Genomic DNA, 26,043 nt, shown 5'->3' with positions numbered 1-26,043 from the left:
TGAGAGTCCGCCTGCCGATGCAGGGGACATGGGTTCGTGCCCCGGTCCGGGAAGATCCCACAAGCTGCGGAGCGGCTGGACCCGTGAGCCATGGCCGCTGAGCCTGCGCGTCCGGAGCCTGTGCTCCGCAATGGGAGAGGCCACAACAGTGAGAGGCCCGCGTACCGCCAAAAAAAAAAATCAAAAACAAAACAAAAAAAAAAAAAGAGAGAAGAGACGGCAAAAGAACATTCCAGGCAAGGGGGAAAACACTGGAGCAGTGCAGAGCATGCTTGCGAAGTTGTGGGCAGTTCAGCAGCCAGGATCCAGGGCGGGGGTGATGGTAGGTAGAGGGGACAGGAGAGATGAGGCTGGCAAACAGTGGAGCTGGACTGCAGGGGCCTAAACTCCCTGGAATTAGCTCCAGTGACAAAACGGTGTCTGCAGGGGTTTGAGGAATCTCATAGAAATGGTGCTCAGGAAGCAGAGTTGGACCTGCAGATACAGGTGCTGGACAGCAGCTGTTCCCCAGCACTCTTTCTCTGGTGGCCCATGGTCTCCAGCCACTGATTCTCTCTGCAGACTGCATCCTCTGCTCCCCCATGGGGCCATCTCTGGTCCTGACTCAACTTAACCTGTAGGCCAAGCATCTGTCACCACAGCCTCTTAATTCTTGGTCCCAACTTAAAGGAGACAACTTCATTAGCTAGCGGCCAGTCAGTGGACTGGTTTCCCCGTCAGGCATCTGACCTGGTATCATCAGATGTTCTGGTGTCGGGGAGGGTCATATGGTAAAAACCTGACCTTCAGTAGAGAGTGTAGTGCTGTGGGGTAGGGAGTTTAAAGAAAGGGGTGTGGACTGGGCAGCCCCTCCAAACGTGTCCCCTTCCACCAGTGGGGGTCAGTGGGAACCATTATATATATATATTTTTTGCAGTACGCGGGCCTCTCACTGTTGTGGCCTCTCCCGTTGCAGAGCACAGGCTCCAGACGCGTAGGCTCAGCGGCCATGGCTCACGGGCCCAGCCGCTCCGCAGCATGCGGTATCCTCCTGGACCAGGGCACAAACCCGCATCCCCTGCATCGGCAGGCGGACTCTCAACCACTGCGCCACCAGGGAAGCCCAGCCATTATATTTTTAAAATAGGAGAACAACACAATCACAGCTGAGATTTTAGGTTACTCTCCACCACGTGAAGGATAGACTGAAGATGAAGGGGAGGTGCCCACACAGATCAAACGCCTTCCACGTACCAAGCACTACGCTAGATGCTGTGTGCATATTCCCTTATTTCATTTTGACAAGAGTCCATTTCACTCGTGAGGAGACAGAAGCGAAGAGGCTTGGAGATGTGAAGAAGTAGCTGGCCCAAAGTCATACAGTTAGTAATGGAAGAATTGTGATTTGAACCTAAAACTGGGCAAGACTTGAAATCATGCCTTCCCACCACACCAAGCAGGAAATCAGCGAGGACAGCCTCTCATGGATGCCTGCAGGCACCTCACGTGCCTGAGTCCATACCGAGTCCACCAGCTCCCGCCTACTCTCAGTTCCTCCTCCTGGGACTTTCATCTCCGTTAATGCTCTCACCATTTACTCAGTCATCTAGCCCCAATCTCTCTAAATCTCAGTTTCCTTCTCTGTAAAGCAGAGATTATAACAGTATGTTCCAAAGGTTGTTGTGAGAACTAAATAAGACGGTTCTCATGGAGTGCTCAGAGCTGAGATTGGAGCTTGGCACATGTGTCCGCAGAATGGACAGAGCGACTGATTGGATGTGGGGACAACAGGATTCTGACTTGGAGTTTTATTTATCTAATGCAGGAGCTGGCAAACATTTTCTGTGAAAAACCAGGTAGTAAATATTTTCAGCTCTTGGGTTATACAGTCTCTTTTGCAACTGCTGAAATTTGCCACTGTAGGGAAACATCAGCTGTAGCCAAGACAGAAGTGAATGGGCGTGGCTGTGTTCCAAGAAAACAAAATGAGCAGGGGGCTGATTTTGCCTGAGGGTAGTAGTTTGCTGTCTCCTGGTCTTTTGCCTTGGCTCCTTCCACGAGGGTGGAGCCATGTCTGTTTAGTTCATCGATTGTCCTCCAGGTCTAGCACAATGCCTGGCACGTGGTAAATCTGCCATAAATATTTGCCAAAGGAATGATTAAATGAGGGAAAGCAAGCAAGCAGGAACAAAAGTGGCTGAGAAGGGGCAGCATGTTAAGGATCACCTGGGTGTCAGTTGCAGGGTTCAATGCAGGAAATAGTAACCACGCTAGGGATTTTAGGCAAAAAGGTGGAATTACAAACTCGCTGGAAGGGCTGGAAGAGAGGGCTCTATGCTGGATTTCCGGGAATGACTCCCAGAATGTGGCAGAACTGACCTGCCAGGAGGGCAGCCACCTTTCCCACATTCAGGGAGGTGGGACTCAGGAGGCTGCCACTGGCACTGTTGACCTCATGAACATTGTAGCTGCAGTACAATGGTCAGAATGTGGTCAGAAAGCTGGGAACATCTGCCTGCATGTTGGGATGTCGAGCTTAGCCACTGCCACCTCCTCAGCTGACTCTTGACACCTATGAAGCTGGAGATTGGCCCTCAGTGGCCCCATGACCTTGCTTTCCAGGAGAAAACAGACAAGATCTGCAGGAAATTGGCTTCTGCTTCACTCTGCCTTCCCACCTCTGCGTTAATATGTCTCACTGGTATGGCCTGATGGACACTCATAATCCTCATGGTAAGGGAGTCTGGGAAATGTAGTTTTCTTTGCTTCCTTGATTCCACAGCACCAGGAGGCATCACAGAAAGATGTGGGAATGGATTCGCACCACGTTCAGCCCCACCTGTACATTCTGGTGATCTACTGCTGCAGAACAATCCATCCCAGACTTCAGTGGCTTAAAACCAGTCATTTATTTTTCTCAGAAATTTGAAATTTGGGCAGGGCTTGGCGGGGGCAACTTGTCTCTGCTCCATGAGGCGTCAACTGGTGGTTTAGCATGGGCTCCACGGTGTCAACAAGCCCTCAGAGCCACCTGGGAGCGCAAACGGAGAGGACCCAAAGCCCTCGGCAAGAGCCCCAGCCGGGCTCCTGGGCAGCAGCCAGCATCAACTCATCAGCCGTGTGGACGCGCGTAAACCGTTGGGAAGGTGGGTCTTTCAGTCTCAAGGGGCTGCCCCCGCTGAGGCCGCATGGAGCAGAGATGTCCCTGATGAGTGTTGTCCAAGTCGCAGACTCATGAGCAAAATAAATGACTATTTCTATTTCTGCCGCTAAGTTTTGGGGTAGTTTGTTTTGCGGCAAAAGATCATCAGAACGTGCAGGTTGTGCTGAATGTGAAGGAGGGAGGGGAACAGATGGGGCGATCAACAAGAACCGAAGCAGCCGACGCCAGGGAGGGGGAATGGTTGACCTAAACATAAGCCAAGTTCACTTTCCTCCTGCACCCACAGCATTGAGACTTACCAGCTTTCTAACTGATGCTTCCTGAAAATCAACCCAATGTGGTTTGGGCTATATCTGCCCAGCCAGCAGGCCAAATCTTGGGCTGAATCAAGAGCCCTTTATTCTTGTAAGAACTGCTCCCTGGGGGCTCTTTGTCTCTTCCAGAAATTGCCTCTCAGCAATTTTTGATCATGGTCGAAAAGATTTAGATTTTGAAATTGCCAACTGTCATAAAAAGGCAAGACTGATCTGCTGTGTTCTTACTTTTACAACCAGCTTCCTGGATAACTCAGGTGATTTCCAAGTACAGGGTTGTCACATACAGTTGTGCCAGTTGTATACTGCACAATTCTAGGGGGCACCATTTGCATTCTAGTCATGATCTCTTGGCATATTTATTACAATAGTTTTCTGGCAGGTGGCAGCAAAGTGTCTTGAGGTAGAGTAGCTTTTTCTAATTTGCAGAAAGGCAATTTATAGTTAGTGGCAAGAGGCATAGGGACAAAACTAGTGTCTAATAAATCTTTGGCCAGTGGCAGGGGTTAGTAGGAGAAAAGGAAGAAGTGGGGAGGAGTAGTAGGATTGCGGGGGGGGGGCCCTTTGCTCATCCAAAACAGGCACCCAAGAGAAAGAAGTGCTGAGATTTGTGGGGTTCAAGATTCAGCTTCTTGGGGCCAGCAGGGTTTTAGAGGAGGCAGGATTTGGCCAACAAAAGAAGAGTACTCAGGAGAAGCAGAGAGAATCAGCTGCACACTTGCCCTGAAAAGTTGAGATTTAAGGGCTCACTGGAATAAGTAAATATGACCCTCTGTGGAGAAATGGGGATGAAGAGAATGAGTGAATATCTGAATAAAATTTCTATGGTTCTGGTGGGGGTGGGGAGCAGAGGGAGGGGAAGGAAAAAGGACAGTGATTGCCATGGGAACGCACTGTTTAAGTGGAGGGTACCCAGTCCACTGCCGGAATTCCACACCACCTCTGACCACTCTGGTTCTGGAAACCTCTATTAGTCAGGAACCAGTATCATAACTCATAGCAATAGCACAGCTTCTGAATGTCAAGGTGGATTACATGATGCCTTTCTAGTTCAGATATTATAGACTGCAAAATCTTTGCAGTTGAAACAATGTTCTCCATTTTGCATTTGATTCTGAAAGAGAGTCCCAGCCAAGCACAGCTTTTTGTTTTACCTATGCATCTTCCAAGGTCTCCTTTGGCTGTGCACTGTTGCTTTTGTTCTTGGCTCGCTGTTTTAAGTACAGCTTTGCTACATTTCCATTTTCCCTAGAATTCAAAAACTAGTACTTATTTGAATGAAAGCAGAAAAATACTGAATAGAACGAAGCATTGCTTTCCCCCTCTCAAACGTGGTGAAGTCATGGTTTAGTGATAGCAGGGACAATGATGAATGCCTTGCACTTTCACTTAGAGACCTTCAGGAACGTATAAACAAATATTTTCCAAAAGGCACAGGTGAGGGAGGAGGTGAAGTGGTTCACACAGAATTGGGCTGATTACGGTCTGATTCCTCTTTCCCTTCCCAATTATCTCACAAATTATGCTTTGGTGAACAGGACTGGAGTTGTGCATATTTTAAATCAAACTAAAGTCCACTGAAGTAGGAAAATTATGCATTTTACGTAAATGATGTGGGCAAATTATTATTCAATTTTTAACAGGGTTTTTCCATCACTTTGCTGTGCACAATGTAATATGGTTAATTTACCAGAAAGCACTGTTATTCATTCCCTAACTCTCTATGCAACTGCTGCCATTTGCTTACCATTTCCTCATTGCTCTCTGGGAACTGACAGACCTTCAGGCTCCATTTAGGGTGGTTTGTGCTCCAGGGCAATCTCTAGGGGCTCCGCTCACCCCTTGGGAGGAGTCTGAAAATGAAAGGATTCACACACCTGCATTTAGTTTCTGAGGGGCTTTAAATGAATCCTTTTGTACACACACACACACACACACACACACACACACACACTAAAATCTCTTGCTATTTACTAATATTTCCCCACAGTGTTACACGTACGTCTTCTGTTAAAAACACTATCTGAATAATACCCATTTCATTCTCTTACTGCCAATTAGCTGCTCATTGATTATTACATAGCAAGCACTTGAAAATTAACCAAAGGGAAAAGAATTCCAAAACAAAACAAACAGAATACCTTGCAACAGCTAGTATATACCTTCTTTCATGAGTTTACATATTGCTGGATGATTCAAGCAAACTAGCCTCATAAATGGGAAAGAATGAAATGGGGTCATCAATGGGAGAAAACCCCCTACTAACTGTTATTAAGAGAGGAAGTGAGGCGTTATTATAAGCCCCTTTCCAGGCAATTCTCTTATTCTCGTACTCTATATAGTCCAAACCACATCCCCAAACCCTGCCTGAAACCTTACTCTCTGTCCTTTTATGGTATTATCTCCCATCCCTCCAGGTAGCAGTGCACTAATCAGAACAAATGATGCACCTACGTACCTTTTAATGTCTGCGTTTGTGGGGAGGAGGGAGAAGAAGAGATTTAGATTTTTCTTTGCTTCGTTTTGGTTTCTCTTCATTTAGATGCATTTGCTGAGCACCTTCTATATTTAAAGCATGAGCTGGACCCTAATGGGGTTGGGGATCAGAAGGAAACACATCCAAAGGCAAAAAACACTGAGCTTACCATTAAGCATTACATAATCCACCTTGCTTGTCCTTTAGGAACACCTCCTCTAGGAAGTCTCCCATGCACTCCCCATTCCGGGCCATCTGGCACTCCTTTGCTGCCACCCGTCTTTCCTCCCAACGGAGAGCTTATTGCAACTATCTCTTATGGGTCTCCATCCTCACTGGACTGGGGATACTAATTGTCTCTTTGGCTTTCTAGTGCTAAGCACAGGGTCTAACCCATAATAAGTACTCAACAAACGTTTGCAGAAGAAATGAATGGTGGAGTCCTTGCACATACCCAAAGTCACCTCTCTGGTCATCCCATTGCCTTGAAGAGCCCTGGCAAAGGGCTTCTTTCATCCCAGTTCTGGTTTCTTCCTCCTTGACCAACATCTCCACCCCGTCTACTCCCATTTGCTGCCGTCTTGTACCAGCAGGCTGACCTGACCAAACCTTCACTTCCAGGCAGCTCTGGACGGTTTTCCTCTTCCCATTATCAAACCCTCCCATCTTCTGTCCCAGTCTCAGTCAGGGGGCTAGTTTTTGCTGGGTGAAAAAGGGAATCAAATAAAGAGACTCCATATTGATGGCGGTTAATGTTACCTCTCCCGACTACAATATTTTCATGTTGGCAGTACTATTTTACGGACAACATCTTCATGCGGTATGGTTCTCAAGCGGGGCACATGCACTCCCTGGGTCATGCAGAGGTTTGCCAGGGATACTACAAGCCACAGGCTGGTTAACAAGGCACAACCTGAAGGATGGGAAAAGTATTTTATATGAAGATGAAAAATGGATATCTTAGGAAAAATACCAATTTTTCATAAAATGACTAAGTTAGAATGAGACTCTGAAGGCCCCAGGTCCCAGGGGCTACAGGTTTATTCCCATTGATGTTGGGACGAGTTCTGGGGCAAGGTTCGGGAAGCACTAACGGTGTTCATTTCAGACCACAGACTGGGGCTTCAAATCATGTATGGACACTGGTGAGCCCACATTCACAATGGCAGTGCTAGTGCCTTGGGCAGCTCACAGCAAATCCCGGGATGCTCAGCAGGCCCTCAGGTGTGTTATTCTCAGGTCTACCTTTCACTCCACAGGACGGCATCACCCATCTAGCCATCCACCCACTCATCCAACATCGACCATCAGCTCATCACTGCCCTTGGCGCAGAAGACTGGTGAACAATAAGGCAGTTTCTGTTCTCAAGGAGCTCACAATCTGGTGGGGAAAATGCATTAAGAGAAGAGTCATATTATTAAACACATTATTAGAAGAGCAGTAAGTATTCTGGAAAGGAGCATAGGGTCCTGGCTGCTGGGGGGAGCAGTCATTTGTCACTGATCACATTCTCCTTAGAATAGTCCCTGTCATACTGGAAAACCACTTATTTTTCTTTCCAGTCATCAGAAGTAATTTAAAAAATAAGGTATATCTCCATCCCCCCAATGGAATTCTGAATATTTTGCATGTTTGGAAAGAATGAGGTATGATTTAGGAAAAATTTCTGAGAATGTAGGTATACATAAATTATGAAATTTCATTTGATATTGCAAAGATATTAGAGATACTAATTTTCATCCTGTTGAAAAGTAATCAGTATTTCATGAAATACTAATTTCATTCTTCTCTGTGGTTACAATCCATATTTGAGAAATAAAATATATATACTATTAGTACCCGCCTTAGTAAATCTGTACCCCACAATATCATTTTTAGGATAAGAATTTGTTTGAGCTTCCTTTCTTCTCGCTCTCCCTTTTGCCCTTCCGGAATTATTTCCTCCCTCACTCCCTTCCTTACCTCCTTCCCCCTTATTCTCTCCCTCCCTCCCTCCCTCCCAGAAAATTTTTTGGAGGGCCTAATTGAATTCCAACAGTTTAATATATAGTGGTAAGAAAGCCAACAAAACTTATCTAAACCTATTAAAATACCTTTCGGCAATGAATCGACCAAACGCCATTTTATCCCAGTGCAACTTGTTAGGAAATGCCTATTATGTCAAGTGAGGTTCTCTTGTCCGGAGCCATGACAAAGGAGCAGATGACATGCCTCATGCAGCGGGCTTCAGTGCCATCCTCCTCTGCATTCTGCTGAAAACCTTACCTTCTTCAGGACTCATGAAAGAACTATTCCAATTAATACAGTATACATTCTTAAAGTCCCATAGGAAATTTCAGATAAAAATTTTGCAGCTCCAATACAACTAGAAAAGTCCTCTGGTGCCAAGAGTTAACCACAGGAGGATTCCTGTCTTTCTCGAGGCAGGTAAACACCCTCTGGCGCTTGTCAGGGAATCTTCAGTTGTGTGGCTGTATTTGAAGGACTATGAATACATTTAACTTATCTTGTGGAAATGTCTGGTTCCTTACACACCTTTGTTCGCCATGCACGAGGTAGAGCGGAATACATCATTGGCTTCAGTCTACAACTTGATGCCCTAACACGGGGGAGGCCCTGCATCTACTGGTCCTCTCTCTGGTCCTCCCGGCCCTCAGTATGCTGTGAACAAAGTGGACTCGGAGGACAGTGTGAGGAGTGAGCACGGGTGAACAGAAATCATTTTGTTTCATTTACAACATCTGAGCTTTGGCAAGTTGTCTTCTCCAGTAGGCTTATTATTTGATTTTAAGAAAGTAAAAAGATGAATTGGGAGATTGGGATTGACATATATACACCAATATGTATAAAATAGATAACTAATCAGAACCTGCTGTATAGCACAGGGGACTCTCCCTCACTTCGCTGTACGGCAGAAACTAACACAACACTGTAAAACACCTATACCCCAATTAAAAAAAAAAAGAAAGTAGAAAGAACTAGATTATTAGGAAGCCTCCGTATGAAGCAGAGCAATGCCAGGTGCCAGCTCTCCTCAGGGAACAGAGCCGGTCCTTACTCACTGCCAGGTTACGAAAGACAAACAAATATTTCACCATCACTTGCCGCTAAGGCACCTTTCAAGATACAAGAGAACTTTTTGGTTAGTGCATTTAGTTTCCAAACCCCAAACTTCTAAAACTTTCGAGGGAGGGAGGCTTCTTGGGAGGTGTTGGGACTCCCTGGAGGTGGTGTTTCATTTGTCTGGACTGGTCTGCCTCGGCAAGGTCTCTTGGCATCACATAAGTTTCTTGGAAGAAAAAACCTGAAATGTCTCTGATTTCTTCATATTTATAGCTACTCTTTTCCCTTTAGTCTGCAACCCTACTCTGTTTCAGAATGGTTCCAGCGAGCTGTATTTCATAAGTGTGTCCTCAAGTTAACCCAAGTCTTGAGTTTTGCTTCATGTGAGAGAATCCACAGTTAACTCAATTGATGAATTGAAGGCTATACTTTGAAGAGACTGCTTTCCTTTAAAAATCTGTTTAAAACAGGCTGTTATGACTTTTTCAGATCTTTTTGAATGACCAAGTCAAAAACAAACACAAAAATCCCCCAGAGAGTACTTGAAAATTATCCGACCTACTGGGAAGTGAAGATGAAAAACAAAGTATTATCTTTAAAAATATCTAGAATGTGTTAATAAATTGCCCAATATTGTGATAATCGTATGTAACAAGATCTTTGAAATTTTATCAATTTAGCAATTGTATTAATACCAAAACCAACACCACGAAAACTTGGTTAGCCAGAAAATCCCTGTTTCACTTAAAAAATGTCAGAAACTTTCTAAATATAAAGGCTATTTCAGCAAGAAAACTGTCCTCTTTGTGTAATTCTACACGTCATCAGTGATCTTAGAATCCCAGGATCTCAGATGTAGGAGCCTACAGCAAATCTCATCCAACCCCCTCATTTCTACAGACAGGACCTGAAAGGGCGAGATTCCAGGTGGCTGTTGAATGCGTGCAGCTGAATGAGTGCGGAGCCAGGCCCCGCCTGTTGGCCCAGTCCACCTACTGCCCCTTCTGCAACACCAGGCTGTTCCCCTGCTGAGCGACTTCATTACAGGGGTGGAGGAACACTGGGAAACATATGTATTGACTCCAGGACAAGAAAGATTCTTCTTGCAATTGTCTCTTTCTCCTACAAGTGGGACACAGAAAATTTTAGTTAGCAAAAATGCCTGATAAATTAAAATGTTAAGGTATGCCTAGTCTTCCTTTAACAATCCTCTGAATTAACTAGACAATAGCCCAGCCTTTCTTGGGGCGGGGGGAACCCCACTCCAGGTGTTGTGAATGTTTCTGCCATTTGGAAATCATTGCACAATGGTTAAATTCTCCAGGTGACTCCTTACCACTTGGTATGGGACAGATATGTCACTCCTAAAGTACCTTCCATGATTTAAACAAATGAACAAAAAAAAATTCAAATGTAAAATGCTGTCTTTTTAATTACTAAGAAAGTTAAACAATTTAAAAATGTAAACTCACAAAGAAATCATAACAAAAAAGGAATTAAGACTTCAGAGTTGCCACTCAGTATTAAAAACTCAATAGAAATAGGGTTTTTGACTTGTTAAACATATGTAATTCAAAGTTGGTACAAACAGCAACTAAGAATGTAATACTTTTTTTTGTGCTTCCCCATGAGATGTAAAGTAGTGCATAGTTATTTCACTGGAGGACCCTTGGACATAGAGAAAGTCATTTCATTAGCAGTACAGGACATTCAAACACTTATTTTACAATGGGAAATGTACGACCTCCCACCCTCACCTTCCCATAAGGGTTAGTTGAATGAGAAAGTTTAGCAGGTTGCCACGACTACAGTGCTATGGGTTTTAGACCATTTAAATGTCGTTACAAGGTTTATTAAATTAAAAAAGTTGGAAACATTTCAGCATTCATGTTTTATACAAGAAGTTTGTGTGGTATCCATCTTCTAGTTCCCCTGGTAGTATTGGCCACTTGCTTGCTTTAAAGAGGCTCACTTTTAAGTTTCAAGATCGTAGTAAGTCGAAGCAAATACTGGAAACAGAACTTGTGACTTCAGCTGGGGGGCGGGGTGCTGCTGAAAAGAGTCAAAGTAACAGCCATCTACAGGCACAGTCATGAACCAAAAAAGTGCAATCCAAATTAAAAAAAAAAAAAATCAAATCATGTTTTGCAAAAGCCAAAGAACGAGGCCACTGGTTTTCAGAATAACACCGGTGCTTTTATGTTGATTTTCCAGTCAAATCCTCACTCTGAGTCCCGAAGCTCTGTGGCCCACGTCGGCCACGGTCTCCACGTTAGCACCCACATGGTGTATGTACAGGGATGTATATATTATATATATTCATATTTAGAAAAAAGAAAAAAAAACAAACACCTGTCCCAGTTGGTTTTTGTTAAAACATGAAAAAAAATTTTATTGTTTTAGACAAAGAGGCCACTTTTGGAAAATAATACTTTTTTTTTAGTTGAATCAGGTGAAGACAGAGTTAAAATCACATAGGATTCGCATTTTAAAAAAAGGAAAGCACTAGGATCGTTGGCACTGGAATAACTATTTACACTGAACAGAGGTTTGGCCTGTTACATAACATCGATACAACGCATTTTCCAAAGTCTGAGAAATAACAAGGTTCTGTCTCGTATGCTTCACAGAGGAGGTTCGGATTTGGGGACAAGTGTCATTAATGAGGGCCATGGAAGTTCGTCAGCTTCAGAGTCACATGCAATCTGATCCTGGACAGTTCTCACTGCTCTGCTCGGAGCAGCTGGCTACGGAATTGAAAGCTAATGGGGAGGGGGCGGGGAAGCCTCTTGGACCAGGCCTCTCTCTGCAGACCCAGGTCTTACAGGTTTTCACCAGGCTGATACTGGGGCTCTGTGGCGGTGAAGTAGTCTTCCAGGAAGCCCTGCAAGTACTCGAAAGTGGGCCGCTCTTCGGGGTCCTTTTTCCAGCAGTGGATCATGAGCTCATGGAGGGAGATGGGGCAGTCCTGCGGACACGGCATCCTGTAGCCGCGCTCCACTTGCTCCAGCACCTCCCGGTTGTTCATGCCTGCAAAGACAAGGGCCATGAGAGCGGGTGCGCCGGGCTGCCCGGCCACGGCCACCGCCCCCTGCACCTCCTCTTTCTTCTACGTGGAGCCTGCGGGTGGTTAAAACATGTTGAGGGCTGTCTTAAATTAGACCCTGTCTTTAATGGGCTATCACACCACTCAGAAATAAAAAAAGGACCCCACTACTGACACACGCAAAGCCCCAGAGGATGAATCTCAAAAGCATTATAAGTGAAAGAAGCCAGACACAAAAGGCAACATACTGTGTGATTTCATTTATATGAAATTCTAGAAAAGGTAAAACTACAGTGATAGAAAGCAGGTCAGTGGTTGCCAGGGGGGAGGGGGAGGGGAATCCTGCAGAGGGGCCGCAGGGAACACCAAGGAGTGATGGAAACATTCTGTATCAGCAAACCATCCCCCTAAAGGCCAGATGGTAAAGATTTTAGGCGCTGTGGGTTGCATACGGTCTCTGTCGCATATTCTTCAACTTATTTATTTTTCTACAACTCTAAAAAGGTACAAAACAAAAACAGGGTGGGAGCCGGATTTGGCCCACGGGCTGTAGTCTGCCAACACATGTGCTATATCCTGTATGTGGAGGTGTGACTATTTATGTTTGACAAAACTCACTGAATTCTTAAAATTGTTGAATTCTATTGTATGTAAATTACACTTCCATTAAACTGAGAAAAATATGAATGAAGCAGATAAGAACAAATCCACGGAATGAAAAATAAACCGTCCTTTGTTCACAGGACCCGTGAGCTCCATTGATGAACTTCATAAATTGGCCGTCCTCGTGCCTGGGCAAGCTCTTGGTGCCCCGCTGTCTGAGATCTGACATCACGCCACCACGCTGGGCACCATCCAGCCCAGCGACCCCTAGGTGCCCTGAGGTTTGATGACTGTGATGGGGAGACAGGGCGTCTGTGTTTACTGATGACCTTGGACAGGCCATCTATCATTGGAGACCTTTGCGACCCGCCGGGGGAGCTGCCTGATAGTGAAACATCAGGATGCCTGGAGCTAACAGGAGACATTCTGGGAGATTGCTAACCCTCAGGAGAATGCAACCTCCCTGCACGTTGGCCTTCTTGACAGAACAGGAAATACCACACTTGGGGTGAGCCGAATGCCCTGACCCCTTTCCCAATCACTGCCAGGCTCTCTCCTCTGGTTTTCCTTCCCTTTTCTGCCATATCATGTTCTGCCATTGCCTGCCAAGCCCTTGTATGTTTTGGCTGCTCCTTGGCCCTGAGCCTATAATCCTCTCCCAACTTCTGACCCAGTTAATTTACAAAAGCAAGAGCCCGAGTTCCAGCCATTCAGAAACCCAGATTTCTTCCCCCAGCTCTCAGGGATGTCATCAGCAGGACACAGCGCATACACGTAGCAGTTCCCTTTAACGCTGGAGGAGGTGGCAACCTGCTGGCTAGAACCCTGTAAGCCTGGCCAGAGCAGCTGGGCCCAGGTCACAGTCCTGTCTCCCTGAGTGGGGGACACTCAGACTTGGGGATCTGTTATCAGTTCTCTTTGTTGTTGCTTTTGGAGCTGGGTTGATCCCGGCTCCCGTGGCCGTCCAGCACAGCCCTGTCAGTCACATGCTTATCCAAACCCTTTCAGGATGCTTTCTTATTCTCTGCCACTGTAATTCCTTGAGGGGATAAAATCCGTGTGTTATTCCTGCTGTGTTGAAGTAGGCCTGCGATTTAATTATTCTAATATAACCTTGGTCACATTTCGGGGGTGACCCTTATTTTAGCGAGAGAGGCTCGGTGAGTGAATCTGGGTCCCCTGCCTCTGCACCATGCCTGTCTTTACAGGGGCCCACTTCAGTTGGACGTTCAGTCAGCTCTGAGGCTTATTACCTTAAATCCTCCTCCCACTACTGAAAACTCATTTTGACAACTTGGGATGGAACGGGGGAGCTGGAAGCAAGGGGAGACACTGGAGTGTCCTGCAGAGCTCTGGACAAACCAGGGCACGGGACAGGGACCAGCATGTCCTTATCCACGATCCCCAAATCCAACAAGCTCTGCAAAGCAAAAGTTCTGGAAACTCACTTGGCAGCAAAATTGATCCAAACTCACCTCATTCGGCCGTAAAGCCTGACCTGGTGTGAGGCTATCGTCTGTTTCTCTTCATTCATACATATCGCTATAGAAGTAAGAATGTGTTTGAACACAGAGTGCAGCCCAGACTCTCCTAGGGTGTTATATAAATTATGGTCTAAGCACTGTATGGACTTTCTAAAAAAAACCAAAAACAAACGAGTCAGACCCTGAGGCACATCCAGTCCCAAGGGTTTTGGCTGGGACGCTCCGGCATCAGGAGTGGCAGTAGCCACCACATTCCAGCCACCCCGAAAGGGTCAGGAGGAGAGCATAAGCACGGATCGGGCCTTCTCCAAAGCGCCTGCTTTGTATTTCAGTACAGACCTTGGTTTCATGATACCAGTATCTCAGAAGCCACAGGTGGAAGGTCTAAAACCTCGGAAGGTGTGACAGGCCCTTCTGGAGGTGGCACAACCCACCCCCAAATGCCTTCTAATGCTTTATTCTGGCACTGAGACCACCCAAAACCACACCACGGAGTATAACTAATCATTCTCCTATTGCTCCGCGGCCCTTGTCAGTAAACGTTGCATGTCCTTGAAAAACAAACTGCTCAAATGCAAGGATTGCATGTATGTTTTAGAAACTCTTGATTCAGTCTCCACCAATGGAAAGTTTAATTGGCCGCTTGGGTCAAGCCTGATTTTCTAGTGCTCTGCCTGAGCCTGGGACACAGCGGATGTGGCAGCTTGACCCTCAGCATGTAGCGTCTCCCAAGGCAGCCTGCTTCCCAGGCAGCTGTGACCAGGGACGGAGCTGGACCTCGGCCCACGTGGGACAGGGCACCAGCAGCCTCGCCGCCAGCTCCTGGGCACACTCTCCACCTCCGTTCTGCCTGCACCCTCTACTCACTTCTCCTCTTTCCCCTCTCATGCCTCTACCCAGGCTCCCCAGGCATGGGGAGCACACAAAACCGATTCCACGCACCAGGCCAAAGGGAAACATACCAACGTCAGCTTTGGTGGAAAAGTGGGATATAAGACAACGCACTTGGCTGACAATGACAATGTGAATGGGGCTGGCTCTTTTCCAGCCAGCCATAAGCCAGAAGTGGACCTGACACCTTCACGATGGGCCTCGGCAGCAGTAACCGCGCAACCAGGAGATGCCCACTCGGCAAGGCTTGGGTCAGTTCTTATTTCACAAACAACACCCTGAATAAGTGGGTTGTGTTCCTATTTTTTTAAAAATAGTACTCTTGGCTCTAAGAACTTTGAAAAATCATATTTAAGAATTTCTTTTTAGCAAAAATGGATTTTCCTCTTTGTACTACTATTTCATGTTTCCTTTTTAGATGGCTTCATATTTTTGTTACAAAGAAAACTGTTATCTCCCCTCTTTTTAGCCACTTTTCCCAAGACATTGGTTTTATCCAACACCTGGGAGGTGAGGGCCAGGGACTGGGAAGGGAACACACACAAGACTGAGTGCCAGGGTGGTCAGCAGAGTCCCGAGGGACACGGGAACACTGGAAGAGATGAATCTTCGTATCTTGCTTCCAATTGAGGAAGCAGACGGGGGGGGGGGGGGGGATGGGGGTGGAGGAGGGTGCCTGGGAATGTTCTGCCCTTTTCTTCCTTCTTCAGTGGGGAGAAGGCCAGGGGAGAAACAGAAAAGATAGAAACTTTAAAATATGGTGTATGTTTTAGGGAAACTTTGTCACCAACAGTTCTCAGTGGAAGCTGCAGTAGAGACTGTTTTTCAATAGGAGGGTGGTCTCTACCAGCCGGTGGTGTCTCACCGTGGGAAGTGTCATGGCCACAAAGTCCCCCAGGGTGTGTTGTCTGGTCCCCAACCTCTGCGTCAGAGAAGGGGCGCAGGGCTTGGCGGCCAGCGAGCAGACGCGCTCTCTGTTTTCACTCCAGCCTGCCCTCCTTTGCTCCCACCTCAGCAGTTCCTTACCTTCCTGCTCTCCCTGGCGTCAGTCAGGAAAACGGGCCATTTCCACTGGTCACTCTCACAGGGCACAACCCAGTGGGCCTCAGTTCACAGAGAATCCGTGTAGCCTGCTGTGCTGGGGTCTGCTTTTCAAATTGCTCTTCTCTGCATCTTCCATGAGGGCCTCCTGCCACCCTGCACTTCAGGCTCTCAAACGTCGCCACTAGTAGCATCCTTTCCAGTTGGTCTGCCCCAAATCCTGCAGCTGAGATTCTCTGGCCGAGTGGACTGCATTCGCTTCCTGCCATTATGACCATATTATCCTTCCAATTCACGCTGCTGGCTTCCTCGAGGTTCCCGAATTAAGGTCCAGTTTCCAACTCTCACTTTGCAACCCTGACTACGTATGGTTGCCGACAATGTCTTCTTTCCCGTGTGTGTGTTTTCCTTCCCTCTCTCCTTTTTTTCCCCTTCCTCCTTTTCTTTTACACTTTCCTATTCCTCTTCCTTGAGCTAGATATTAACTCGGTGGAGTCTCCTCGCTTTTCTTTTGGGTTCTTTAGGGAAGAAAACAGTTCATTTTCATTGTCAGAGCCACTTCACTACTTCGACTCTGTGTCTCTCAGCAGGTGACTCGACTTCCCCTGGCCTCAGTTTCTCCACTTGTCAAGAGAATACCTCCACATTCACTGTGCTTTTAGCTCTTTGAAAAAAAAATGTCTTCTATGAACGGAAGGTGTTGGGCTTTACAGCTCTCCGTTTGTGTAGCTTCCTAACGTGGATCTCCGAGGGGCCATCTCTCTACAATAGGGGATCTTCACTGTTACCCGTTCAGGTTTGCATCTGGGTTGGACTAGGGGTTGCGAGAACCTGGATTTTTGTGCCATGTTTATAATTAAGCACTTTGACAATGGGAATCATGCTCAGGTTCCCAGATATCCAGCTTACTTGAGCAAACCGAGCTTTCCGTTGAAACGAAATTAGACCCTATTGTGCATAAGGGTTTCTGTCAGAGGCTCCCCTGGCTTCTCTACGTAAACCCTGGAAAAAGCCCTTCTGTGTACTTGTCTGCTGAGCATTTCTGGGAGTGCCGGGAGGGCAGAAGGAAGGAGGGCGCAGGTAATGGTGCCTGCCCAGCCCGAGAGCGTGCTATCAGATCACCGCGTGCTCTAGTTATCTTACCGGGCTACAACTGGGACGCTTCAAGTTAGGTTTTGGTTATGAGATCAAAGTACAGATTTTGGGCAGATAGATGTTGCCCCACGAGTATAGTTGAAAATAAAGGAGTGACCTTGAGAAGGCACAAGGATGACTAGTTTTGTTTCTCTTTCCACATCTTAACCAGATAAGCTCAGGACAGCTGTTTTGATTAAGCCCACTCTGTTAATAAATACAGAAATGACGGCTACTCAGGTGCCATAACACACAAAGGTTGTTTAAAGTTGACAATACAGTATCACGGACAGCTCCTTTGTCCCAGAAACGTGAAAAAGGGACAGTGAGGGTAAGGGTGCCCACCGGGAAGGACGCGGAAACGCACAGATAGGGAAGAACTGCCCTCTCCTCCCGCCCTCTCGCCTTCACCTGCCACACCGGCCAAGAGGAACTTTGTGGGGGGAGGTGACAACACGACTCCTGGGCATTCCAGGAAGGATTCCCTCTGGAGGGAACACCAGGAGCTGAAAGAAAAAGCCTGCAGACTGTGGGTGGGGGCAGGGAGGACAAAGCACCCCTGGCTGAGATTCGAAGGTTCATCCCACCTCCCATTCTCCTGGCGGCAGAGCCCTAACTTCTTCCCACCCCAAGAGAAACCTGCTCCTGTCATCACGCTGGGCCCAGTGGGGATAAGGGTGCAGGCGACAGTGATGGGCTGCTGAACACAGAGGAATTTGTCTACAGTTCAGGCTCTGTCTGAGGCATCTGAGTGGGGCAGAGGGAGGACAAAGGTGGAGACTTCTAATTCTTTAAGGAAAATGCTATACATTCCCTAGTTATCTTCCTCTTCAAGTCATTATCAAGTGACTAGACGCATTCATGGAAGTCAGGCAGCTGTCAGTTGTTAAAGGAGCTGAAAGTGCTTCAAATGGATGAATAAATGTGATACACTTAAGAGAATGTTCCTGCTTTGTCAGATCCTGCCAAATTCCCAAAGCAGGTGTTCAGCTGAGAGCCGGGGCACTGAATGGCCGGGACATTCTGCCTAGAACGGTGCTGGGACATGGTGTCTGAACTGATCACGGGGTCAATTTCTCAGAACAACGTTGAGGACAGAGGCTACTTTGTGGCTGGGAAAAAACATGCTATATTTATTTGTGGAGATGACGAAATAGAGCTGAAAGGCTTTGCAGGCTATGGGCAAAGTCTTGTTTTAAAAGCCTCATAGGCATAATCTTTTCTCCCCCTGCCTATAGCCATCCATCCATGCGTCCATGCATTCACTTAGACGTCCTGAGTGTACTATGGGGCAGACACTGTGCTGGGCATGGGGAACACATATAAGGAGCCCCCTTCTCAGAGTTCAGAGCTACTGGGAAATGGAGACACAAAGACAAGGCTTTCAGCAGAGATGTACCCAGTGGCATGGAAGCAAGCAGAAGGTGCAACCCAGGAAGAGACATGAAGGAGGCTACACAAAGGAGGGGGTGGGCGTTTGGGCCGGGCTTTGAAGGATTCGGAGGCAGGGAGTGGAGCTGAGAAGAGAGACTTGCGTGTTTGAGAGAGATCTCTTGGTGCGAAGTGTCGGCAAGCGGCGAGCAAGAGATCACGTCTGGTCATGTCGCCCGCTCAAAACCCATCAGTCACTCATCGCACTAACAGTAGAAGCAAAAGTCGTAACCGTGACCCAGGAAGACCCTACCGATCTGCCTGGGGCCTCTTGGCCCTCTGGCTCCCTCTGCCCCAGACACACGGGCCTCGCGGCGGTTCTTCAGGGCCTCTGTGCTCCGGTTGCCTCTGAAGGGAGGCTCCTCCCCCAGGTATCGACCCTGAGCCTCGCTTCCTCAGATGTCATCTTCCTGGGGAGGTCCTCCCTTGCTACCCTCTATCCCCGTCCCCGTTTTACTCTTCTCCTTACCCATTACCACCAGCCAGTGCTGAATACATTTTGCTTGTGTTATTGTCTGTCTCCTCTAACGCATGAAAAGTTCAGGAGGACAGTTTTTGTCTTTTGGTCCACAGCTACACTCCTGGGGCCTAAACAGCACCTGGCATATAGTAAGTATTCAATAAATACTTGTGGAATGACTGAAAGGAAGAGGTATGAAGGACAATGCAAACAAAGGCTTCTGGAGTTTATCTGGAAGGCAAGGGGGAGCCATGGACTTGTTAACTAGTAGAGTAGGATAAGCGGGTCTGTGTTTTCCAGGATAACTCTGGTGGTGACAGTGATAGAATGGTGGGGGAGGGGAAAGGGGGAGAGACCAGAAGCGGGAAATTCTATGAAAGGGGGTCACTGCACCAGAGGATGACAGCCCACCATGGGGCAGTGGGGAAGTCAGTTTCCCTTACCCCTTGACCCCCATCCTCACCATCAGCCGAAGTAACTTTCCTGTGTGTGAAGGTGACAGAAAGCCACTCTCAGGTATGAAAGAGTTCAGAAAAGTGTATCTCCACCTACTGCTCTTGAAACAAGAATTACTTGAAAATACACTCTAGCCACCTGAGAAATAACTGCATTGAGAAGTCAGGATGGAAATCACGGTGGAAGGGGACTAGGGGTCTGTCCTGGGTGCTGTCCACAGGCACGAGGACTCAGGGCAGCGGAGAAGCAGCCCCTCGGCACATACTGCCCACGCGGTCGCACCAACAGACGGCGAGGACGCGGACAGGCAGGGCCTTCCTTCCATGGCGACAATGGGTGAAGCTGAATGACTGTTCCCTAGCGGTTGTTCTTCTTCATTAAGGTAATCATCCTATAATTGGAATCCCTCTCTGTAAAAGGGATCCCTCAAGAAGAGTGTACTGTGAGATTCAGAAGTCCAATTAAATGTGATTACAGCTGTGTTAAAGAACAAAAACAAGCAGCGTCCACGGCGAGGGGCAGGTCAGGGCACAACTTTCCGTGGCTCCCATCACGCCCTCGCTGCCACGGCCCCCTGGCCACCACTGCAGACCGGCCAGGCCCCTCACGGTGGGCTCTGGCCAGGCTTTCCAGCTGCTGGTCCGGGTACCCCTGCCTCACGGCCTTCCCCGCAGACTAAGCCTGAGGCTCCTTGAGCGGGCGCCCTTCCGCATGCCCGTCCTTGTCTGGGACCCTCTTCCTCAACTTGAGGGGGAAACCCCACGTGCCTTCTTCTCCGTGAAGCTTCCCAGTCGTGGCCCCTTCTCTCTGCCGCCCTCGCAGAATCAGGGTGGCTATCAAAGCCCCCGGCACGTCAGCAGTTGCTCAGAGTATGTAGCTCCGCGCAGTAAAGCGGACTTGGTTCCCCTGTCCAACTCCTTCGCCATCCTCACGGGATTCTGAGTGAAAGGCCCTTCTCAGGACCTGCTGTATGCAGATACCTGAATCAGGGGCCCCTCCCCCATTATCAGAATTAAGATTGGGGGCCCACGGTGGGTGAGTTCAAGTACTCCATCCCTCGAAGATGATTTCCTCTAATGACAGAGAAGTAAGAAAAAAGGCTGATTTCTTCCTGGATCTGATGCACACTTTATCCATCTGACTTGCAAGCTCTATGAGTGCAGGGACTGGATTCATTCCTTTGCTCACTGTTCTAGCTCCAGCCACTAAAACAGCGTCTTGCTCGAGGACCGTTCTCATCAACGCTTGCTGAGAGTGTGAATGCCTTGTTTATATTTATTTCCCAGGTCGAGCAAAATGCCAGGCGCGGTCACACCTACTGACGCTACACCGAAATGAATGGAAATCCCAGCCTAAGTCGTAAAGTGAGGCCGCTTTCTTTATGCCCAAACCAAACGTGACAAAAGACTCTCCCTCAGAAACACACACCTGCCTTCCTTCTCCGAGGCTGCCGCCCCCCTCTCCCCTTTGTCTTGGTTTCTGCGTGTGACCCTGAGAAACAAAAAGCAGCTTTGTCTTCCTGGAAGGAAAGGCTTCACAGAAACGCAGAACGTTAACCTTCCCCCACAGCCGCATTTAACACCTCGGGTGGCTGGAAACTTGGGGGACTCAGGAAGAGATTCATTCAAAATTCAGACAATAAAAAAAGAGGTGCCTTCACATCTTCAAAATCCCGAGACCTGCACATTCTCCCCCTTGAGGAGCAATTCAACAATGCCCGTGCTGTGCTCCAGGCCCCTCCGGGGCGGCCCTTTCTGCCCTGCTAGTTGGCTATTCCCAGAGCAGCTGCCCACTTGGTGCGTGCCGGGGGCAGCAGTCGCCACAGCATCAATAAAACTGCCTTCCGCCCGCATTTCTAACCGCCCAGTGCTGGTGCTTCAGAGACAGGGAATTTGTCAATTTTGCCTCTGTGCCAACCTGGCTCTCCTAGGAGTCCTGAGGCTACGACCAACCCAGAAAGAGATCTTCTTTACTTCTCTGCATTCTCCCAAGATGACCAGAAACAATCATAAAAAGGGAACAAAGGGATTACAAATTAATCGGCCCTCGCCGGCTCCTCTGACTGCAAAGATACGATTACAAACTGAGGATTTGCAAGAGCCCTCAATTCCTCATTAATCTCCACTATCGTTTCTGTCGCTGCTTTTTTATTTTTAAAAGCTCCTTTCTTAGGCAGGGAATGATGGGGAGCTAGGTTCTTTCTGCACTCAACAGTAACTGAAAAATATGTCCTTAACATTTCAGAAAGCAGATCGTCCCTGCGCTATAACCACTAAAGCGTGGAGGTAAAATGGCACGATTATCCTTTATGTCACCATCTGTCTAAATTAATGAATTCAAGCGAGAATAACCTAAAACCCGTGGTTTCTTTGGAGAGCATGACTCTGATAATCCAGAAAAATTCCAGGGCTTAAGAGTCTCCAATGTCTTTACACTATACTTGCTTTTGTAGAGCATATTTTAACTGTTCAGAAATGTGCAGTGAGGGAGTTCCCTGGTGGCCTAATGGTTAGGATTCTGGGCTTTCAGTACAGTGGCCCGGGTTCAATTCCTGGTCTGGGAATTGAGATCCTGCAAGGCGCATGGCATGGCCAACCCCCCCCCCCCCCCCCCCCCAAAACCCCAACCAAACAAAAAACCCCACAAAAAACAAAACCAAGACACGTGCAGTGAGTGGCTTCTAAGTTGTGTTTCCCATGTGCCTCTGTTGTCTCTGGCCATCTGGAGCGGGGCCTGCAGAGGGGGCAGGTCCTGACATCTTCCTGCCAGGTTCACTCCATGGGTCAGTGCTACAGAGTAATCAGAAAGCCGTGAGGGCTTTTCTCCTCTTTCCCAGAAGTGTCTGCAAACTCCATTTGGGCAGAGGTTCTGCCAGTGACACTTCTGCCCTGGGAGCCAGGGACCCACACTCTTACTGAGAGGGGAGAGAACCCATGAACTGGGGCGGGCTGAAGCGTTCACCAGCTACTAATTGCATTAATCCTGGCACACGGCTCACGGTGGCTGCCTGTCTACCTACCACGGGGGCTCCCACTTCTGCCTTTCTCTGGCTAAATACCTGTCCATGTGCTTCAGACTCATGCTTGTCAGAAAGCTGAGGATGGGGTTTAGAAGGCAAACAGGGTGAAGGTTCCCCAAATGGTGCTGGGAGAGCATCCACCCAGGCGCATTTCTGCTGTGCCCTGCCCTTACCTGGGTACGGAACTCTTCCTTTGGTGACCAGCTCTGTAAGTAAGATTCCAAAAGACCACACGTCAGACTTGATTGTGAACCTCCCGTACAGGGCTGCTTCGGGGGCTGTCCACTTAATGGGGAACTTTGCACCTGCAGGAAGAACACCCGGTTACTTGTCAGGCAGAGAGCATGGCGCTGGGCGTGGGGCTGGGAAGGAAGAGCAAGTGGAAGTGCTTTCCTGGGATCAGGTTCAGAGAGGAGGATGGGAAGGAGGGGAGACAGGACACAGACTAGGACTGAGCAGCTGTGGGGTCTGCTTCTGGCTCTGCGGCCTTAAGCAAGTCCCATCAAAGGGCTGGGCTTCAAGGCCGCTTAAAGTTCTGGCCTTTAGAACTCGAATCTACAAACCTATTGTAAGACATAGGTTTGGTCTGGAGGTAGGGCTAACTTGTGATTTAGGAAACTATATATTTTTTCTTTTGCTTTCAGATAAAGTTATATTTTAATAAATACACATAGAATTAAATCACACTGCTACTCTCAAGAATCCTTTAGTATGTAAGACCATAGTCTGCTCTTACTGAGGCACATAAAAACCAGATCAAGCCACCACGCTTCTCCCAGGGTGGAGACAATTTGCTGCCGCCCAGGTGTCATGCTGAGATGGGCTGTATTTCCCCAACGCCTCCTACATCTGCAGCAGAGAAATGACTTTGCCTCTGTCTACTTCCCCTGTACACTCTCTTTCTTCCTTCCACCCTTTCCCCTGATAGTGGCCACCTTTAATTCTGGGATAGCTTTTTCTTCTGCACTGTATGATCCCTTGCTTACCTCCCTACCTTTCTCCCACCAGCCAGACAGGGTACTATCTAATGTTTGTTTTTAAACAGTGGTTTTATCTCAATGACTGTCTTATGAGTCTGATTTCTCAAGACCAAGAAGCAAATGTTGTGCCGAAGTGAGTAGAATCTTTTCTTTCAAATGTCTCCGATTAAAAGAATCCTTTCTCTAATCAAAAAGGAAGGGTGGGGTCCACCCTGCTTCTTCTGAAGCGAGATGTATACACGGGGAATTAAAATTGATTCAGCAGCCTGCACTCTCACACGTTAGGCTCAACAATGACAAAGCAGTTTCAGATATTTCATTGAACAAACTAAACAGGCAATTTTTATTAGTGATGTAAACAAAATTATATGTTTAAAGCATGTTAGTTTTACTTAGGAACTCCTAAAAAAAAAAAATCATACAAAGGCTGACAAAATGAGAAATTTTCACAGTCTCTTCTATGAAAAGCCATTATGTGTAAAACTGGCAAATGATTAAAATCTTTGAATTAGCAGTGTTTTAATAACCAGAGGTTAGGATAAATTACAGCAATTAGATTTTTGTTTTAAATACAGTACATGATAATATCTTCAGCAAATCTACCCTGGCATTTTCTGGCAATATAATTTTCCTCTCTATCTCTTCTATGCCCGTGAAATGAAATTAAAAAAAAAATCCTACTATTTTATTCCATTGCATCTCACATTAACACTGGAACAGAGAAGTTATTCTATAGTTTTTCTTCCTTTTATGCATCGAGTTATTTTTAATTAGCTACGTTTCTCAAGCATAATTACTTATATCTTTGCTTAAGTGTTGCAAGGTCTGGTATTCTCTGAACAGTCATTTTGTTTTTAAAGTTTCTTTCAAAGCATTCTTCTCACACTTCCTATCCTCCAGCATTCTGTTCACGCAGCTTTGGACTCTGAGCCTCTGGGATTAATGTGATAGATTTTCTTCAGTGTCGAGAGCCAACTTTGCCCTGGACCAAACCTCAGCTGGAATTCTCTTATTTCAGAGAATTAAAGGTATATTAAATTCATTCCTATTTAAACCATCTCTCGAGCCAAATGGCTTGGAAATCTATGTCTGTCTCTGAAGCAAATAGAACATTTTTCTCCACTGTGCAGACACAAATCCTGCAAATAAAATGACAAGCAAAAAAAGCCTTTCTTCCCTTCTTGGAATCACTCCACGTTGCTCAAGATGTGAGTGTTGCTGAAAGTAAACTATTTAAAATTGGGATAAAGTCATTTCGGATTTTCTGAGAGAAGATTTCATAATTTCAGATTAAAAAAAAAGCAATTATCAATATATCAGTCAGTTGTGCTAGTCTGCTTTCTTATTTTCTCACTGTATCATCTACAACAAGAACTATAATATATAAACCTTCAAAATATAAGTTGAAACAAAGGCTGTAATGGATCTCTGATAGCAAATCATTTGTAGATATGTGCTTTGACTTGCGAGCAGGAGCGTACTTACATAAATTTATTTTGCACTAGTTTTCTTTCTAAGATGAGCAATGTATTTATACCTAACACATTTTGGAGGGGAAAAAATGAAGAATGTCTTTGTCTGATTTCTCCTACTTTGTTTTGGGCCCAAAATAGCAGCCACTGTTGACAAAAGAAGGTTCTCTAAAGATAACTCACAGTTTCAAGGAAGACAAAATGTTCAATTAAAGCACTGATAAGCTATTAGTGATTAAGTGAGGTTTCAACTGAGAAGAACTAATCAGTGCTCACTCTTCTACTCATCTCATTACCTCAATTTCCCCTCATTTTCGTTTCCCCCCTCCTGAGGGTACAGATGCAGCTCCACATCAGGGAGAGTTCACCTGGGGCTTGGGCAGGGGTCTCTGCCAATGGCCATGCGGTTGCACACTGCAAATCCCGGTCTCTGAGAACAGCATCCCTAAGGTTGCCAAGGATACCACCCTGCTGGGGGCTGGATGGGCTCTCTCCTCGGGTAAAGTTAGGAAACCTCAGAAGCCTGGAAGGAAGGACCTCCTAGGTGTAAACATTGCCTTTTCCTTCAAAATAAAGTTCTCCTTCCTCAGATTTTTTCATAGATATCACAGCAGGCATAAAGCCAGGATCAAAGTTGTCTTCTAATTGGTATGGATTTGTAGAAAAAAGGGTACAACGTCAGGACACCTACACCACAATGAACTTGGTGTGGTCATGTAACTAGCTGATTTGCTCTTCCTGAAATTCTCTTGTTTGGGAACAGGATTAGATGCCAAAACAATTTCCTCTCCTCTGTACTTCACTGGAGGAAATAACAGCAGCCGATGCAGGTATGATGGTCTGTGCCACTGATACCACAGGCTATGAAGGACCTGGAAACTCTTAGTGTGCTCGTTCAATGTTTAGGTGAACTAAACAATACGGAAATTATCATCACTCTAGTTTTTATTTCTTACTGAATTAAACAGTTTAGGATTCTGTTAAGCCAACAGACAAAGGCCACAAATAATCTGTATGTATTTATGTATGG

At 46.7% G+C, this 26,043-nt stretch overlaps 1 protein-coding gene and 1 long non-coding RNA gene across 6 annotated transcripts in view; both read right to left on the bottom strand.

The window, feature by feature from the left end:
- Nucleotides 1-5,039: 5,039 nt before the first annotated feature.
- Nucleotides 5,040-7,792, bottom strand: LOC113605959 (uncharacterized). The gene is made up of 3 exons (XR_003427405.1): nucleotides 6,692-7,792; nucleotides 5,915-6,043; nucleotides 5,040-5,309 (listed from the first exon to the last, which is right to left on the bottom strand). It is a non-coding gene; the product is annotated as an uncharacterized LOC113605959 (long non-coding RNA).
- A 2,636-nt stretch (nucleotides 7,793-10,428) lies between these two features.
- Nucleotides 10,429-26,043, bottom strand: part of FYN (FYN proto-oncogene, Src family tyrosine kinase) — a 209,973-nt gene continuing 194,358 nt past the window's right edge. For 3 of the 5 annotated variants that reach the window (XM_027088377.1, XM_027088390.1, XM_027088395.1), the window contains 2 exons: nucleotides 22,735-22,866; nucleotides 10,986-12,026 (listed from right to left, as the gene is read on the bottom strand). In XM_027088377.1, coding sequence (XP_026944178.1) covers nucleotides 11,818-12,026; nucleotides 22,735-22,866 — 341 coding nt within the window. In that variant the 3' untranslated portion in view covers nucleotides 10,986-11,817. Of the gene's footprint in view, nucleotides 12,027-22,734; nucleotides 22,867-26,043 lie in introns of all 5 variants that reach the window. The other 2 variants (XM_027088384.1, XM_027088389.1) reach the window with 1 other exon arrangement.

This window comes from Aethalodelphis obliquidens, unplaced genomic scaffold (assembly GCF_003676395.1).
Source record: "Aethalodelphis obliquidens isolate GAN/ISIS:26980383/991018 unplaced genomic scaffold, ASM367639v1 scaffold3, whole genome shotgun sequence".
In the NCBI taxonomy this organism is placed as follows: Eukaryota; Metazoa; Chordata; class Mammalia; order Artiodactyla; family Delphinidae; genus Aethalodelphis; species Aethalodelphis obliquidens.
This window is presented reverse-complemented; position numbering and strand designations above follow the sequence as displayed.